At 43.3% G+C, this 20002-nt stretch overlaps 1 protein-coding gene across 1 annotated transcript in view; it reads left to right on the forward strand.

Moving 5' to 3' along the window:
• RELL1 (RELT like 1) overlaps window positions 1-20002 on the forward strand; it is a 60805-nt gene that overhangs the window by 14096 nt on the left and 26707 nt on the right. Inside the window, exon 2 of the mRNA XM_037064353.1 lies at window positions 17892-18116. Within this exon, the coding sequence (XP_036920248.1) occupies window positions 17892-18116 (225 nt within the window). The remainder of the gene's footprint in view (window positions 1-17891; window positions 18117-20002) is intronic.

The raw sequence follows: 20002 nt of genomic DNA on the forward strand, positions 1-20002 counted from the left end.
GTGTAATCATTTTGGTATCTTTTCTTCCAATAAAACTGAGATCATGTTAGCTCAAATTTCTGCTTTATATTTATCTATTCACTTACCTTTTTTCATTAACAAGTGAGATCATTTTGGACAAAGGGATATGGCAAACTGATTCCTTCATACATATTGTTTCTGTTTTTTTACATCAAAGGAAAGTTCAGGATTTCCAAAAAGTAACAAACAGTTTCAACAGTGTTAAGTGCAAATCAGGAGGGCCTTTTGATTTTGCTCCTTTTATTTTTTATTTTTTATATATTTTTTGATTTTGCTTGTTTTTAAATGTTAGCGAGGTTTTCTTTTTTTCTTTTGTACTTGATGCCAAAAATATAGATAAATAGATTTGGAGAGAAGAGAACTTAAACGCACCTTCTCTTCCCAATAATTGACTCACTGGGAAAAACCATTCTGTCATTCTAGATTCAGTACTGAATTAGATGAACAGTGAGTGATCACTCATAGATTTTCTACTCAAGACTGTAACTCAACTGGAGATGCGCTGTAGATAATCCCACTTTCTGGGACTCGACTGAATGTCAAAACTGTTCGCTGAGTTTTATGCCAGTGACTTCCACTTCATTTCTTCCCCATAAAATCAACTTTTCAATGTTGAGGGTTTTCCTAATTCTGTTTCATCGTTCCTTTGCTTGCCTTTTCTGAAAGGATGCTTATTTTCTGTCCTACTCTCTCCTTTACGTTGCTCTTTCTCTAACAGTGCCTGCCAAGACTTGACATTAGAGGACTTCAGGGGGTTGGTGCGGGGAGAACCATGGCACTCCACACTTAGTCATCGCTCTTTTCCAGTTCCCACATTCCCTCCTGCCTTGCAGGAATCCTGCCTGACTTCACCTGTGACTAATGGGAAGCCCTGCGTTTAGGACTTGCGCTCGTTTTGTTTAATCCGAATCCACTTCCTGTTCCTGGAAGGAAGAGAAACTGCTGGGCTGGGTCGTGTGGGAGCATGGTTGTGGCAGCTGCCCCTCCCCTCCAGGCTTGTGTAACTATTCCATTTAGCACTGCCCCCTCCAGTGTGGCTCACGTGGCTCCCATCCTTTCCTGCTGGTTGGTGTGGCATCCCCAGCTGAACTGTGTGTTCCTTGGGGAGACCAGTGTTGACACTTGCTACCACTGACAGTGGTCATCGATTGCTGTGGCAATCACAGCCAACATTTACAGAGCACCCACTCTGTGCTAGACACTCAGATAGACCCCAGGTCCTCTCCCTTCAGACTTAGAAACAATTCTGCTGTTATCTTCATTTCATTTTTTATTTATTTTTTGAAGAGCACTTTAAAAAATCTTATTTATTTATCTTTAGAGGGGAAGGGAAGGAGAGAGGGAGAGAAATATTAATGTATGGTTGCCTCTCGTGCATCCCCTGCTGGGAACTGGCCTGCAACCCAGGCATGTGCCCTGACTGGGAATCGAACTGTGATCCTTTGGTTCGCAGGCCAGTGCTCAATCCCTTGAGCTACACCAACCAGGGCATTATATTCATTTTAGAGGTGAGGAAAGTGAGGCACTTGCCGGAGGTCTCACAGCTAGGAGCCAAGTTAAATGAACACAGTGCCACCAGGAGAAAGCTGGCTTCCACTTTGGCCTCCTCTCCTTTCTAGGGCGCAGGTTTGGTTCAGAGCTTGAGCCCTGATTGCAAAAGACCTCAGTTCAATTGCTGGCTGTTCCCCAGATGAGTGACCCTGGCTTCAGTAGTTTGTTCTCTGATGTCCCCATTTTTAAAATGGGTTTAGTAATAGCACCTATGTAAGAGTTGTGATTTTTAAAAAGATAATGCCAGTGAAAATGCCAGGCAAAAAATAAGCAGTCAGTGCAGGTTCGCTGCTATTAGCAGTTGGTGGTAAGGTAGTTAGCTGAACGTCCCAGAGGCTTTGGATGGAGGAAGGGTTAACCCTTCGGGGGCCAGTGCCGGAAGGCCTTGCCTAGCTCTGGTTGGCTCCCATGTGGTTGCTTTGTGTCGTCTTCCACCCTGTGGAAATTACTTGGCTGGACTCCAACTCCGGTGGGGGTGGGTTATACCCAGAAACTAGGGACCTAGCTCCCTGAGGTCGGGTCCTCTGCACCAGCTCTCTCTCTGACGCTCCAGGGAGTCACTGGTTTCTAAGGAAACCCTGCAACGTTGGCACCCTGTCTTGCTGTTTCTACCTGAAACAGGCCATCTGGGCCTGGCCCCTTCCCATTTGGTAGTTTTCTTCTGGCACTTGCCATTTAGCTTCCTCCCATAGTTTAAATAATTTCTAACCTCCCTACTTGACCTCTTCTTGCAAGGAATGTGCATGGACAGATGTTAGGGATCAACCCCATGGAAAGAGGGCAGTGCTTCTGGTGAGGGTAGGTCAGCTTTGCTCCTTTAGGGCTGGGCAGTGTGGAATGCGATGGTGTCCTGTGGAAATCCAGTGGAGGGCCGTTCCCAAAGCCGGATTTAGGAGTGTGCTGCAATTTGTGGTCTTCGCACGCACCTGTGCTAACTGAAATCTGCTGTTGATCTCGATGAGCACAGGGGCTTGTTGGCACATTTATATCTTTTGGAAAGGGCTTACCTAACAAGTGTGTAAAGCTATGGGGTATATCAGCTTTGGAAAAGAATTTATGTTTTTAAAAACTGTTGGCATTTGGCATATGGGCACGTGAGTACATTGGACATTCTGTGCTACCAAATGGTATCTTGAAACTGTTTATCAAGTCACAGTGAGAGTGGACACCTGATCAATAACTGGGGGCCCTTCCGGAAGGTTGGAATCTGCCCTCACAGGGTCAGAGTAGCAAATGTCTAAGGTGCTACCCCTGTGTTCCGGGAACCGTGATAGGGATTAGAGGCACAAACACAGGACATCCTCCCCTCGACTTGGGGAAATGGGCAAGTTTGACATAAGCAGGGACTTTCCTGTGAATTCCAGGTTGCATTTGGTTGCCCACAGAATGTCCGATTGACGTGTGTGGTAGAGACATGGGTGGGGAAGAGGTCGGTGGCTCTGAGTTTTGGTTTCTCGGAAACCAAAAACTCAGAAACTGCCTGGCCACTGATTTATTTGCAAAAATGAGGTCTCATCCACCCTCTTGGCTACTTCCTTGGGATTAAGAGGTTTCAGGCAAAATAATGAATGTGAAATACCGAGTGGCATTTAGGTGGGAACTTTTATATCTTGCGTGGTGTCTCCAGCTAATGTGTATGATTGAAGATTTTCTTCCTCTTTCTCCTCCCTTTCCGTGTCTTTCCTTCCTTCTGAGCAATTTTCAGATATCATATAATTAACATGATTAGCACAAATTGTGTTTGTGGCTACTATTGAATTGCTTCCAAGTACGGCATTTGTGAGTAAAGAACGTGAAAACATATTTGTGGATGAGGTGGTTTTTGCATAGACAGAAAAACGTCTTCCTTTTATCTTCATAATAATTTTGGAGGGGTTAATAAAGTTATACTTTCGAGCGAGCTTTTGCTTTATGCAGTTAAATTAATAATGGGAAAACTTATCCTGCTGAGGTTTTTTATTTTTTAAAATGAAGGCAATACAAAGTTCATCTTGCTCTACCTGACCTGAATCATTTTTTCTGATGAGTTCTCATTAAAAAATGTTTAGCATGCATACTAGGGTCATAGGAAGAGAGGCAGCGTATTAGGGTTTAAAGGCACCGGAGTGGGTAGATACAGACCTGGGCTCCAGCCCAGCCCTGTGGCCAGTTGGTGATGGTTTACCCCACCTGTTTACTGTGAGGCGCGTGTCACTCCCTGGATCAAATGGAAGGTTACCTCTGCTCTTACAGGCACTGTTTAGATACCGTGGCTAAGAATGCAAGGCTTGGGGTTACTTTGCCTGGTTTAGATCCTGCCCCGCCTCGCACATTAGGGCTTGTCTCGGAACCCAGGGTGCTTCATCGTCCTCATCTGCAGGTGGGGGTAATGAGCGGACCTGCCTTGCAGATGTTGTGGAAAGGAAATGAGATGATACACGAAGCGGCCAGAACGGTGCGGGCCGCACTGCAAACACTGGGTAAATGCTGCCTTACAGTTATTTTAATGTAGCAACTCATTCTTCACAACACACCCCCTTTTGAAAAGAATCTCAAGTGAATATTAGATGACAGAAGTTCTGTTGGTTTGAGGTCATTTAAAACAAATGACTTTTTAAAAATCCCATTTCTTTCTTGAATAGCCATCACTTAAACTTTGCAAGGTACAGAAAGGTCCACAGTCAAAGTCTCACTCCACCTCTATTCTTCAGACACCCAGCCCCTTGCCCAGAGACTTAGTGTCAGTAAGTAAAGATTTAAAAAAATTCCTCAAATGGACCACACTGAAAATAGCACGAGAAGGGGGGTGGTCAGGGGAAGGAGAATGGGAGAAGAGAAAGGGGGAGATTCAGGTGGGTTCTGAGCTCTCCTGGTCCCTGCAGCCCCTGGCAGACACCCCTGTTGAGTACCCCATGATTTGTCTTCCTGCTTGGGGTCTACTGGGGGGCTCCTCAGCCTTTGTTGCCTTCCAGGTGCAGTTGGTGGCTTCCTGGCTGTGTCCCAGTGCAGATATTGGTGAGCTGGCCTTTCTCTGGTCTGGGGTGAGGCCGGTCAGATGAACCTTCAGTTTTCTTCTGAAAGGAAACCATTGTTTGAGGTCCTCTGGAAGGTTCAGGATGGGTCCAGAAGTTGAGACCCTTGGCTTCTCAGAACACAGGGATCCGAGAGTTAGTCAGTCCCCTCCCAAGGAGCAGCTGTGAGGCTGTTGCTGTTGTCTGAGTGCTGTCCTTCGGTGCCCGCGTGGGATGGTGTTTGGTCAGGGAGTTGTGGCCGTAAGACATCACTTCAAATAGTGGATCTGAGATAGCTGTGGGGAATGCTGGGAACTTTCTCTGACTCCACAAAGTTGGTTTGACCCCCCTATGGTGGTAAATATTTAAAGTTTCCATCATTATTTTTGAGTATCTTTGACATCACCCTGATTTTAGTCCTTTGTTCTGATAGTTATCAGGGGAGGTTCCAGTTGTTCCCCAATTTCCTGTCTGTCAAGAATGTTCGTTCTCTTGAGAACAAAGACAACAAAAAAATTTCAGCTTTTCTTTTGAGACCTAATGTGAAGTTCCTTTTTTCCCCTGGATCACATTAGTTACTTCCCTTCTCAATTCCAAAGGAACACAAGGAAGCCACGTGTAAGTATGGGTTGCGTTCCAGACATTCCTTATTGAGTAATTGGCTTGAAAATTAAAATGCATTTTCCCATTAAAAATGATTATTAGGCTCCTACAAAGAGCACTTAAAAAGAATGAGATGGTAAGACTTTGTGAACTTTTATTACAGGAAAGTTGAAAGAATAGTAAAACGGATACGTGTTTTACTAAATAGTAAAATGGGAACCCCTTAGAGGTCAGCATTTTGCCATGTTTGCTTTCTCACCCTACCTGTTTGGCTACTTACTTTCTTTGCTGAACTAGTTGAAATCAAGCTGCAAGCATTTCGCCGTAAGTACGTCTATTGTGCATCTCGTGGGATTGACTTCCGCTGCATAACCACAATACCACTATTACACCTGAGAAAATAAACAAAGTCTTTGATTCTGTCTAACTCGGTTTCCTCGATTGTCCTCAATATCCTTTGTAGCTGCTTAAGATGTTTATTGTTGTTTAAAATTTTGAACCAGGCTCCGATCAAGGCTTACTTACCGTATTTGGTTATGTTAGTTCTAACAAAAGCTGGTTGAACGCACATTCAGCTAGGTACGGGGAAGGGAAGGATCTGTCTGGGGCACAGGCAGTATTTGGATATCTTTAGCTGCTTGCTACCTCCCAGTTTTCCTGTCTCACTCTTAAGGCCCGTCTCCAGATCTGGGGGTGCCCCTTGTACGCTGAGCTCTCCATTTTGGCACCACTCAAAGAGCAGCTGAACTTGTCCAGGAGTTAGCGGAAACCTCAGACAGCTGCATTTTTCATGGGGCCTCTTAGCCAGATGCGTCTTTCAGTCAGGGGTTCTGGGCCAGGCTTTGCTGATTTATGCTTGTTTTGCTGGGACAGCTGTTTAGGCCTCCATCTCTTCCCAAAGTGATCTTTGCTGCCCAGCATCAGACTTCTGTGCTCCTGGATTGTGGTCGCATTTCAGGGACTGTGACAACATAAAGGCAAATGGCCATATGCATTAGGAGGGCTTTTGTGTCAGGGGTGGGTAGACTCTGAGCAGACAGGTCCTGTCCGTGTGCCCGCTCCCTGCCAGGCCACAGCAGAGGAGTGGGGGAGGGTGGGGCTGCAGCAGCTGTTTATGTGAGAGGGGTTTGGAAGTTGGCAGCTGCCTGAAGTTTCACTACAAAATTTAGTACTTACGTACTGACTTTCATTATTTTCCAGGTTTTTAAAAGATTTTATTTATTTATCTTTAGAGGGGAAGGGAAGGAGAGATGGAGAGAAATATCAATGTATGGTTGCCTCTCGTGAGTCCCCTGCTGGGAACTGGCCTGCAACCCAGGCATGTGCCCTGACTGGGAATCGAACCGAGATCGTGTGGTTCACAGGCCCACGCTCAATCCACTGAGCTACACCAGCCAGGGCTCCAGTTTTTGTATAAGCTCATTTGTTGTTCTCTTCATATATTTTAAGCTTTTTAAATTTATCTGGGCAAATGCTGTGTCTCAGTAACTGGCACTGTGGGGGATGATCTTAAAAGCTCCATGGCTTTGGTAATCTCTATGGTGAAAAATTGGAGTACATTTTTTTGTAGAATTTGCTTTGGTTTCTCTTCTTTTGTTAGTGTAGGTAATTGATTTAAATGCTAACTTGATAAAGGAGGTTGTTCTGCAGGAGCTGGTAGGTCTGGTTGTGAGTATTGTCCTGAAACAAGGTCTGCCTGAGTTTTCATCCTGGCTCTTACAGCCTTTACCTGTGTGACTCTGGGCAAATGGACACCCTCCTGACTTCCGTTTCCTGTTGTCTAAAATGATAGTAGCCAGCTCATAGTTGTGACCATCTGAAACCCTTGTGGTTGTGGCCTAAACCCTGAGGAGGTCTAGGCAAATATATTAAATGTTTATGCAGCAAACTCAGTGGAATAGAGGTTGTAAACAGTCTCACATTAGATCTGGACAGGCTTTGCTGCCAATGAGTCTGTCAGATTTGGTTTTGTTGCCAGTCCAAAGACCATGTGCCCAGTGCTTCAAAAATGCTGAAACTGGAAACATCAGAGTCTGGAGGAAGGAAAGGTGTATTCATAGGTGTGTGCCTTAGAGCTTCCTCAAATCCACCTTAAGAAAGCACAGAGTTCAGGCTTCTTTTATGCCAAGAGAAGGGAAAATGGGAGGGGCTGTTTATGTAAAAATTCCAGCCCGGAGCAGAATTCCTCTAGAGATTCGCATGTTTAAAGCAGGAGCTATTAGCCTAAAGGCCATAGGAACAATGCAGTCCTGGACAAGATGGAGTCAGAGAGACTGAGCATTTTACTGTTGTTACAGCTTTGCTATGAAAGTGGGTTTGTTTTTAGATAGTTTTGGATCTTGCTGTGGGGACACAGAAGGGTGGGCTTCTGCTTTTCTCTCCAGTCGCATCAACCCAGAGTGAATTGTAGATGGAGCTGTAGATGATTGGGAAAGTTGTGGCATTTTGAGAACCTCAAAGGACATTGGCACTAGCTCATAATTTTCAGCTGAGCAAATTGTAGCCTAGAGAGGTAAAGTGACTTGTTCAATATTGTGGAGGTAGCAGGTGGCAAAGCTGGATAAAGAAGAAAACCTTTTAGAGAATGCATGTTGAGTGATCTTATTAATCTAGACCACAAATAGACTGCCCTTGGGTACTGTGATTTGAATGTTTACCAAAAAAAAAAAAAAAAGGGATGTGTGTATGTTTGTGTTTAAAAGTTCTTTTCTAGCCACACTTGGTGTATGTTATCAACTTACTAAGCAAGCTCCTTTCCCATCATAGAGTTGTTGGGTTGCTCTGCTGGGAAACCCTAGCTTCTGAGAATGCAAACCCTTTCCAGATAAAAACGAAGGAAAGCTATCGCAATCATCAAAGTGTTCTTGGCCTTGGTTGGAACAGAGCTGCTTGGGAGAAGTCACAAGGTCTCCTTATCTGGAGTCTTTGGGCATTACCATCATGTTCCCCGTTATTTTAGTAACCCTCAAGCGATGCACACTGGGTTTGAGGAGTGCCATTTCTACAGCATTTCATCTCAGCTCCTCTTGTTACCAGCCCAAAGCCCATGTGCCCAGTGCTTCAAAAGGCCAGTATTCAAAATGTCCAAGTTTGGAGTAAGAAAAGGTTTATTGATTGAAAAGATACCCAGTTGATAAGATGGGGACCTTAGAGGTTCCCCAATTCCATCTTCAAAGAGTACAGAATTCAGGTGTCTTTTATGTCAAGGGCAAGGAGAATGGGAGGGGCGAGAGGTGATAGGTGAACTCAGTCATCCGGGTGCCAACAGGATCCAAGGAAGAGCAGCAATCTTTACATCTCTTTGTTCGTGGTCCATTGGCCCCTGCTGAAGTGAGTTTGGTTTTGAGGTTCTCAAAAATGTTTGATAAACAATCATTATTTTGTACCTGTAACCCCACCTCTTCTGGAGAACAACCTTCTGTCTGGCAAGGGGCCGGCTGTTTTTCCATAAACTCAAGGGTCCAGCAGAATTCTTCCAATAATTAGCATATCTATAGCAGGAACTGCTTGCCTGAAGGTCCTGGGAAAAATGCAGGCTTGAATAAGATGGAGTCACGGACATAGAACATCTCTGCTGCACTCTCACCATTGGAGTCAGTTGGAAATATAAGTCATACTTGGAATCAAGCTAGAAAATGGATTTTGATTTTGGGGAGTGACTTTTAGCCATTCCTCATACTTCTTCCTCAGCTCTTTTCTGTCTTCAATCTTTTTAATCTCACGTCTCCTTTCGTGACCATCTCAATGGCACTTTGGCAAAACTCCACGTATAGTGAGTCCTCAAAATACAGTGAGTAAATCAGCTAAACCCAGTGCAGGTAATTAAATAAAGAAACCTGGCTGGGGCAAGGAAAAACCCAATGGATTTTGATAAATGCAGGCTCTTGTTGGACCTTTTTTTTCCCTTAAGTAAGTTTGTGGAAGGGAATCCTTGTCAGTGAGAGCTGAGAACGCCTGTTTCCAAGGCTCTTGCTGCATGCACAAGGCATTGGAGATGTGGTGATGGGCTTGTATTTGAACAGGCTGAGGTGACCCAGGCTGCAGTCTGCAGAGGTGGGCTGTGGTTTGGGAGTTGGTAGGGAGGTCAGAGATGGTGGGCAAATGCTCCAGTTTTTAGTTCATCACATATCCTGCTTTGAATTCTGGTATTGGGCATTTTCAAAACATATTCTACTTCTTACTCTTCTAATTGGAACCCATTCTTTTGAAATTTGAGATCATTTAAGCTGTGAAATATGAGAGCAAATGAGCATTACATTTCAATAGATAAGTAGCTAAGATGTTGAGATATTATTGGAAAAAAATCATTGAAATATACCTTAAACGGACATTTGTAGTTGGCTAGTGTTCTGTGGCAAGCCCTATTTTATATATCGTGAAACAAAAACCTTCATAGCTGAAAGTTTTTCTGGAAGAAAGGGTTTATTGAGCCAGAAAAGGGCCAGGTCCTGGGCTGTGCAGTATAAACCCTCGGCAGTAGGGCTAAGTGGGAAAGACAGACGTGCCCAGCCTTCTGAGGTTGACTCGTTTATCAGTGAGTTTGGGGAAAAAAGGTATAGGTTGTTTTAAAAGAATTTCTATTGGCTATAGATTGAGGAGTGGGTAGGTGGGAGAAGGCGAAGCAGAGAAAGTTCTGGGACAGATGAATAGTCCGTAAGGAAGTGATAGGGGAACGCAAGAATTAAAGATTTTAGCTTCAGTCATAGTTGATAGGTTTAAGTGAGTAATGCATGTGGAAAGCTGTTATTCCAGGAACGGAATACTTGACCACAGGACTCCAGGAAGTTGCCAAGCAATTCAGCCTTGTGCCCCAGGGGGTCTGCAGGGGGTGGAGGTGGTGCCTGAGCCGTTGTGTTCCAGATAGGGAACCTCCTGCAGCAGAAGAATTGTTGAGCAACGGAGAGAGGAGTACTAGGGAAATCGCATCTAGACTGCAACTCTTACCCAATTAACTTTTCTCCCAAACCTCTTATTTACCCTTTCTTCTCCTTAAAAAAAGGTTGGCTTGAGATGAAGTGTTAAGATGGTTTTTGAGGGTGCATAGCCCACCGTCCTCTCTTCTCAGATTGCTGGCATCAGGATAAAGCTCCCACAAAGATTCAATCCCTGTCTCTGCTTATTGGCTCTGGTAGTAACAGGCAGAAGGAATGCTGATGTTTCTGGTTTCAGAAGAATTATTTAATGCTTATGGATTTGTTGTTGGCAACGGTCTGGAAAGTTCGTGCCTAAGCAAGATGTGGTGGCACCTGGGGGCAACTGTTCATTTTAGAAAAGAGCAGAAATAGTTGCCTGGAAGTCAATTCAAGGTTCAACGTACATTCAGGAATGTGAGTGGCTTTTTCTTGGTTAAGCCTATGGCTCTATTAATTCACTAACTTGCCTTAACTCTTTTTCCGACTGCCCTGCTATAATTTAATTGAGGACATTGCAGAATTTTTCTTGTCAATATGCAGACAACTAGGCTTTGAGAGGGTAAGAGGAAGTGGTGTATGAGCAGGCAGAATCCAGACTGCCTGGTATGAATCTAAGTATGGCTTCCTTGGGAAACTTGCGTTACCTTTCTGTGTCTGCTATTCCCTGTCTGTAACGTGGGGATAATATCGCCATGTTATAGGTTTATTGTGAAGATTCAATGCTTAGTATAGTGCTGGCCCATGAATCTCCATACACATGGTAGTTATTGTGAATAATAACAGGAGTGATAAAGTCTCACACCAGATTTCACTCACTTCTGGAACCTACTCACCCCAAAGCATTCCCTTTCTTAACACTGGCTTGGCCTGCCTTCATCTGACCCTTATAATTGGTCCCTTATTGTCCTGGGCTTTCCAGCTCCCGTGGCCCTCCCTGCATGGGTGAGCTCAGTTGGAGATTTGGGGTACACAGCTCGGCTGTGCCCCAGTGCCTTTGCACAGTCCTTTCACTGGCCTCCCCCTTTCCTTCAGTCTCTGTGGAGCCTCACTGTATCCACAGCCCTCCTCTGCCCTGGCTGCGCTAGCTCTCAACAGAGGCCATCTCTTCTTACAGGTTAGGAGAAAATGGAGGGTACGGGCCCCTGTTCCGTCACCTTCCTTCTGGCCACTACGGAAGACTAACTCATCACCCCGCTTTAGGAACAGGGGTCTTTTTTTCCTTTCTATCAAGTGTCTCATCCATGGTCATCTCCTCTGGCCTTCTCAGGGTTATTATCACTCCCTACATCCTCTGAGACACCCCCCTTTGCCCTTTCTGCATATAAATACTTTGGTTTCAGTCACTTAAAGAACAGCAATGACAAAGCTCAGAACCAAATTCTTTCCCCCAATCTGAGGGTGAACCCCTCTACCCTCTTTGCTCATACTTCCAGAAAAGAGTGAACTGAGCCCCGCCTCTGTTCCCAAACCCAGGGACTCCAGTCTTATCTGCCTGTGTATTGAAAAATTGCTCCCTCTGAGGCCACAAGGATCTCCCGTGAATTGTTTTTTCTTCCTATTTTATTTAAAAAATTTGTTTATTCATTTTACATATGTATGTATGTATTTTAGGATTTGAAGTTTACTTCAAGAAATGATAGAGAAACAGATAAGGGAGTAAAAGACAACAAGGAGAAGGTTAAAAATTTCACAAGTTGCCTCCTAAATTAGAAACCGTGGGTTTCTCATGTGTTTGTAGAATCATCTCGGTGGCCTCATTTGTCTGAGCTCTCCATTTTTTTCTATAAAGGTACGTCTTAGGTTCTTTGTTTTTCCTTTTCATCATGGTAAGAACACTTGACGTGGGGTTTACCCTCTTCATAAGTTTTGAAGTGCAAAGCACGGTACTGTTTGCTGTGGACAGTGTCGTACAGCGGGGCCCCAGAACTTCCTCGTCTTGCGTAACAGGAACTTTCTGCCCATAGGAACAACTTCCTATTTCCTTCTCCCCTGCACCTGGCAGCCACTCCGATACCCTCTGCTTCTAAAAGTCTGCCTGTTTTACTTCCGCACATGAGTGGAATCAGGTGGGGCATGTCCTCCTGTGACTGGTGTGTTTCACTCAGCACGGTGCCCTCCAGGTTCACCCTGCTGTCACCTGTGACAGTATTTCTTTCTTTTTCCAGGTCTAGAAGGATTTGATTGTATGCATGCACCGCATTTTTTAAATCCATTTATTCACAGGTGGAGGCTATGGTTCCTATTCCAAAATTTTGCTTCCAGTTTTTGTGAGCTCCAACAGTTATTGCCATAACTTGACTATCTTGACTAATGCTGCACAGAACTTGGGGTTGCGGCTATCTTTGAAGGTATTATAAATCCAAAGATTTCAGTTCTTTTGGATAACTACCCAGACATGGGACTGTGAGATCATAGGGTCCTTCTGTTTTTAATTTTTGAGGAACCTTTATGCTTTTTTTTCCATCGTGGCTGCACCATTTTATATTTCCTTCCTATTTTAGCTGTTCTCTCTTGCTGCATTTGACCTAGCTGACTGCTCCTTCCTTCTGGAAAGCCCTTCCTTTGTGTCCTAGGGTGGCGCCCTGGCTTCTCTTCTTCTGCTTCCTTATGCAGTAGATCCAGTTGCTCAATAGATATTTCCATCTGACTGTCCCCCTGTTTACCTCTATCTCCACATGCCCCAAACTGAACTCGTGATACCGTCTTCTCCATGCCAAGTATATTAGTTTGCTGGAGCTGCTGTAACAAAGTACAAGAGAGTGGGTGGCTTAACATAGAGAAATGTATTGTCTCGGCTCTGGAGGCTAGAAATCCAAGATCGGGGTTGGCAGAGTTGCTTCCTTGTGAGGGCTGTGAGGAGGGATCTCTTTCATGCCTCTCTCCTAGCCTTGCGCGGTTTGCGGGCAATGCCTGGCATTTTTTGGCTTGTAGAAGTATCACCCTGATTTCTGCCTTTTATGTTCATGTGGTGTTTCTCCCTGTGTGGATGTCTGTCTCAAATTTCCCTTTTTATTATGACACCAATCATATGGAATTAGGGTCCATTGTAGTGACCTCATTTTGCCTTGATTACCGTGGTAAAGATCCCGTCTCCTAATGAGGTCACATTCCAAGATACTCGGAGTTAGGACTTAAACGTACGAATTGCGAGGGAGGCAAAATTCAGCCTATGACAACAAGCAAACTTTTTTCCAGATGTTTCTTACTTCAATGAATGGAACCAATGCCACTATGTTGTTGCTCAGGCAGAAATGTGGGCATCATCTTTTTTGTTGTGCCCTTACATTAACTGCGGTTCAGAGCTCACAAAAATTGGAAGCAAAATTTTGGAATAGGAACCATAGCCTCCAACAGGTTTACAAACAGGTAAAGACATTTACTCCCAAAAGTCTGACAACTTGATCTCTATATCTTCTTTTTTTAAGTATCGACCATCTTGATACAAAAGTAATACATTTGTACAAGTTATAGAAAACTACAGAAAAGTATACAATTAAAATTTAAAATTATTCTATTATTCAAATACCCAGAATAACTTAATATTTTTATTATTTTTTGTATATTTTATACCTTTAAGCATTTTTTTACTAGTTGGGTCATACTGTATGTAAGATTTTGAATCTAACTTACAGAATTCAACATTTGATCTCACGAGTTTCCCCATTTCTTCACATCACCTTATAAATAGGTTTAAATGGTGCATTTTATTTCATCAAATGGTAGATATGTTTGACTTAGATATCCTTGTAATTCCATTGTCAAACATGAAGGTACTGCCATCTTTTGACTTTTATAAATAATGCTGCAACAACCTTTGCTATTAATTCGCACTCAAATAACTAATTTGTTCCTAATTCAAATATAATTCAGCTGGGGGTGAAGGAGAAAAGTAGACACAGTGTCTTTAAGCAAATTATTAGTGTGAATTGAAGGAAAGCTAAACTTCCTTAAGTTAACAATAACTTAGGCGTTATCTGTGGCGAGTTACTTCATTTTGCTGTGTATAATGTGCACCCACGTTTTTGGCCCATTTACAATACCTATTATATATCATAACTACCCGTGTATAATGTGCACCCTTATTTTTCCCTCAAAGATTTGGGCAAAAAAGTGTATGTTATACATGGCAAAATACAGATACTTTGTGATTTAAAATTTATTCTTTATTGAATTGCTGAGATAGATCATAGTAGTTCTCTAGTCAACATTTTGCTTTTTAGGGATTCTTTATATATCGCCTGTAATGGGTGACCAATAGAACTTTTGGGTGGATGAAAATTCTTTATCTGATCTGTCCCCTATGGTAGCCAGTTAGCCACATATTACTATCAAACACTTGAAATGTGGTTAGTGCAACCAAGGAACTGAATTTTTAATTTTATCTTGTTTTTTTTTTTTTAGGATTTTATTTATTTATCTTTAGAGGGGAAGGGAAGGAGAGAAGAGAAATATCAATGTATGGTTGCTTCTTGTGAATCCCCTGCTGGGAACTGGCCAGCAACCCAGGCATGTGCCCTGACTGGGAATTGAACCATGATCGTGTGGTTCGAAGGCCCGAGCTACACCAGCCAGGGCTAATTTTATCTTGTTTTAATTAAGTTTAAGTAACTATTTGTGGCTGGTGGCTACCATATTGGATAGTGCCATTCTATCAAGCTGATGACTAGACACTTTCATAGTGCTTTACCTTTTCCTACATGCTCTTCTAAGTGCTTACCTTATTAATATATTTAATCCTCACAATGACTCCATGAGGTAGTCTTCCAGTTACTAGTGCTATAGAGCAAGTCACCCTTAAGCTTAGTGGCTTAAAAAAACAGCAATCACTTATTTTGCTTAGAGATCTGTAATTTGGGCTGGTTTCATCAGAAACAGCTTATCTTTGTTCCATGCAGCATCAGCTGGGCCTGTAAGATCTCCTTCTAAGATGGCTCAAGTATGTGGTTGGCGAATTGACGACTGACACTGACAAAGGATCACTTCCAACATACTATCTTGGTCAGGCAACACACAGTGTATGTTTGATGGGGGGAGATATAGACCCTACATCTACCTGGGAGCTGTATCTAACAATGGAGCCATGTTTTAAAATCATCATAGAAAGACCCTGGCTCGTGTGGCTCAGTGGATTGAGCACAGGCCTGTGAACTGAAAGGTCTCTGGTTCAATTCCTGGTCGGGGCACATGCCTCGGTTGCAGGTCAGATGCCCAGTTGGGGGCCTGTGAAAGGCAACCAATCTGTGCTTCTCTCACACACCAATGTTTCTTTTCTCTCCCTCTCTTTCTTCCTTCCTTCCCCCTCTCTAAAAAAAAGTGAAGATAGAAAGATACAGTCATTTTGACTCCATTTTACATATAAGGAAATAGGACACAGGGCATTTAAATAACTCCCCAGGAGGTGACAAGGGAGGCAGCCAAGCTGTTATTTACACCAAGCAGTCTTGACCTTTTCACCTCAGTGCCTCTATTGCATCTGTCTCTAACTCATGTTTCACTCATTTAGATTTAGGTCTTCCCCAGTTTTTCATGGTAGAGTAATTTTGATATTATGACTGACACACGTTTGTCACAAGTACTGTAAATATGTGGTATCTGCAAGGGCTGGCTAGATGACAAATGAGCGACGAAGTCTCGTTCTCGACCCCCTGAATTAGGAGGAGCTGTTTGGCCCCACTTCTCAGCGCCTCTGCTTTCATCCCTGCTTCCTCCTGCTCCCCAGGAGTTCATTATCACTTCTGGATTGAAACAGAGTATGATCCGGAACAAAATCCTCCCAGCTTTAGCATGCAGCCTGGCTTCACCTACTCCCAGTGTATGGAATGAGCGTTAGTGAAAAGGAATCAATACATAAGACTTACTTAGAATTATAATTCTTTTGATCCTTAGAAGAGAAATCAGAAACAAATATAGGTTGAAAATACAGGTTAAAATATATTGGTTATCCAAAATTCTGGAGGTTTCCTGACAATGAATGCAGTTCCCTTTCATGTTCAAGTTCAAAGATAATGGATATTCCTATGTGAGAGAGAGATAGCCCTTTGTTCTATGCCCCCTGGTTTGTAAATTAGGCTGCTGTTTTATACTGTTTGCCACAGTGATAAAATGTGGTCATTCCACACCAGATTCTGTCCCCCATGAAACCCTTACAATATAGATTCTTTTTCACCAAAATACTTGAGAGAGAGCTTGGAATTAAATGTCCCTGGCTTTCTAATGTTCGGGTTCCTTAAGCAACATGTTTGAATCTTTTTGATGTAGAAAACCTCACTTTTATCACTCTTCATCTGAGTATTCCAGATAATGAGACTTCATTTTAATCAAAACCCATATTTTTCTTTAGTTCTCATCCTACCTGAGGCCCTCTGTGATAATTCTCTCCGAATTTTGTGTCTGTGAACTTGTACTTTGCTGATTTTCTACATAGTTGGTTCTTTCTTGTTTCTTTCTCTGTTACATTTTTTGATTATTTATTTATTTATTGTTAGAGGGGAAGAGAGGGAGAGAAATATCAATGTGTGGTCGCCTCTCATGTACCACCTACTGGGGACCTGGCCCACAACCCAGGCATGTGCCCTGACTGGGAATCAAACCCTCCACCCTTTGGTTCTCAGGCCAGCACTTGATCCATTGAGCCACACCAGCCAGGGCTCTTTCTCTGTTATCTTAAATGGCCATATCTTACCTAAGTTACTTAGTTTCCTAGGTAGGAGTCTAACTTGCATCCCACTGGCTTTCCCAGATATCCAACTGCCTCTGGTGTATGTCTATGTGATACTTCGACATGTCTAAAAGCAAATTTATTCTTTTCTCCAAAATATGCCCCCTTCTCAGCTGCCCTTTTCTGAAGTCATTACACAGGTCCCCACTGTCATTTTTCCTTCTGGTGCTCCATGTGTATCTTCCACAGCATTTTTCCCACTCTGTCATGCTCTGCCCACGTGTGAACTTGTTTAGTGGCTGTTCCCAACGCTACAAGTTCCAAGATGGCACTGCCCAAGTTACGTTATTTATCTCTCTCTCTCCAGCTTCCAGCATGAAGCTTTTCACATAAAGGGGTTGCCATGAATGTTAACTTGGATCACTGGATGAATGAACAAATTGTTATGCCCCTGCACCCCAGGCCAAAATCTGAATGCCATCCTGGACTTTCCCCTTCTTCTTATTCTACGTCTGTCAATTGACTAAATCCTTGTAGGAAGCTCCCTGAGACAAGGTTCTTTGTTCTTCTTGCCCAGTGACAGATCACAAATGCCTCCAATGGTGCTTGGCATTTACTGCGTTAGAGAAATGGTTCTAAATGTTTTATGTGTATTATTAATTTATTTCCTCTTCATGACAACCCTGGCAGGGTGGGTAGGTGCTGTTAGTGTGCCCATTTCACACTGAAACCGAGGCATCGTTTTTGTCATTGTTCAGTGTCGCACAGCTGCTAAGAGGTGGGGTCAGAACTTGAATCCATGTCTTCTGAGTCTGTGCTAATAATGCTACTCAGTGATTGTGTGTTTACTCTGTGCTGGACGCTTTACTGCTTTTATTTCATGCTGAAGGAGCAGAAGATGGCTTTGGAGAGGTTAAAAAAATTATCCAGGTTGGGACGCAGTTAATGAGTAGCAGGGACAGGATGGCACTGTGTTAGCCCAGACGAACCTGGGCCTTCACCCTGTGGGCCTGAACTTCCAGACCCACCAGCGTCTGCGTGGCCTGTGGTTTGGGGAGTAGACTGGGATTTAACGCAGACATTTCTCCAGGTTATTGGGATTTCCCTGCTTCCTGCAGACATCTAAGGCATCCGTGATGCTTCTTTCTTCCGCAGACAATGGTGGCAGCCGCACACTGCACTCCAGAACAGAGACGACAGCATCGCCCACCGACAATGCTAAGAGTGGACACCCCGAATATATTGCATATGCACTTGTCCCTGTGTTCTTCATCATGGGTCTCTTTGGTGTCCTCATCTGCCACCTGCTTAAGAAGAAGGGATATCGTTGTACGACAGAAGCTGAGCAAGATGTGGAAGAGGAAAAAGTTGAGAAGATAGGTGAGTGATCTAGATTTTTTTTAAAGGTCTTGTGCCCACTTTTTTATTATTATTTAAGATTTTATTTCTTTATTTTTAGAGAGAGGAAAGGAGGGAGAAAGAGGAGGGAAACATGATGTGTGAAAGAAACAGCAATCAGTTGCCTCTCTCATGCCCCTAAATGGGGACCTGGCCTGCAACCCAGGCATGTGCCCTGCCTGGGGATCGAACCGTCAATCTTTTGGTTCACAGGCTGGCACTGAGTCCACTGAGCCACATCAGCCAGGGCTGGATTATTTTTATGAGAGTGTGAGTGGGGATGATTTTTAAATAAGAAACTAGTCGTGTACATATATATTTTTTCCATCTCTGTGAAGGAAAATAATCCGTGCAAACAGCACGCGGTATGGTATAGTGTCAGTATGGATTGCACAGTAACCACACCCAGTGTTTGAAACCTGGCTTTCATTCATTAAATACCTACCAGGTAACTACTCTTACTTGCCTGGGGACCCTGGGCAAGTTACATGTACTTTGAATCTCTGCTATGTATAATTTAACTGAAATTTAATTTTAATTAATTTAATGCTGATTTAATTAAATTTTTATTTCATTTATATAAGTGGGGTAATCTCTACCTCATCAGATTACTGTGCAATTTAGAGAGAAGATACATGTAATGTTTGGCATAGATGGTCACTCAGTAAATATCAATTTTTACTACTATTATTGAATTAGATTCTAATTAAAATGATGGGGAAAATCAGTAGAGCTCACCATTTTGAAGCTATTACTTTTGCTAAGCAAGTTCTTACGTCTCTGAGATTGGAGTTTATGTTGTTTAAATTAATGATTTGTGAACAGTGCAGTCTAAGAATGGCAAAAAACTGCCTTAGTAATAATTTTAGGGTGACTCACTTTTTACTCTTAACATGAAGTTGCTAGATAGCGTTTTGAAAAACCTAAGAGATGACATTCGGTTTCCTCCTTGCATATTCCTTATAACCATCCTGACTTGGGTCTTGGGGAGTCGTGATACCTCTCCTTATTCCTTTCAGCTTCTCAAAGGGCAGTTTTTGCAGAAGGTGACATTTGGCGTAAGTAGGTCACCCTTCAAGCCAACTCTAAGGGTGGATGGGGGGGCAGCTTCCTCATTTCTTGCCAGCTCGCTGGCCTGTTGGCTTTTCCTACCCCCACTGACCTTTGAGGCAGGGAGAGAGCACAGTTGCAGGATGAGTCATGTGCAGCTTATGAGCAAACCAAAGCTGAGTGTTTGTCAACAGAAAGCGGAGCCTCCCCCTCCCCTTTCTAGACTCTGTGGGTTGGCTTAGCAGCCAGCATTTGTACTGTCCAAGCAAACACGCCTGTTCACGGAGAAGGAGACATCTGGGAGGGAGAAGACACTTTTCCAACCACACGGGTAGAACATCACACACCCCGATTCCTTCTCTGTGAACTAGGATGGAGTGTTTCAACCCTCCCTTTTTCTTCATTTAAAAAAAAAATTTAAATCTACTTATTTCTTTAAGAGAGAGGGGAAGGGAGGAAGAAAGAGAGGAGGAGAAACACTGATGTTCAGAGAAATATTGACTGGCCGTCTCTAGCACACCCCCAGCCAGGGACCTGGCCTACAACCCAGGCATGTGCCCTGATGGGGAGTTGAACCGGTGACCTTTTGGGCTGCAAGATGATGCCCAACCCACTGAGCCACACCATTCAAAGCCCTTCCTGTTTGACTGATACAAATTATACAGACAGGTTTCAGAGCACAGGTATAATTTTTTTTCCCCTAAAGACTACCACATATACAGAGTCTCCCAAAGTAAACTGCCTTTGTGAGCAAATAACCATGGCCAAAATTTAGATCATTTGGAGACATATTTAAAAGAGAGTCTTTTAAACATGGA

The sequence above is a fragment of the Sturnira hondurensis genome, unplaced genomic scaffold (assembly GCF_014824575.4).
Source record: "Sturnira hondurensis isolate 20B ecotype Veracruz unplaced genomic scaffold, ASM1482457v3 Scaffold0015056, whole genome shotgun sequence".
Lineage (NCBI taxonomy): Eukaryota > Metazoa > Chordata > Mammalia > Chiroptera > Phyllostomidae > Sturnira > Sturnira hondurensis.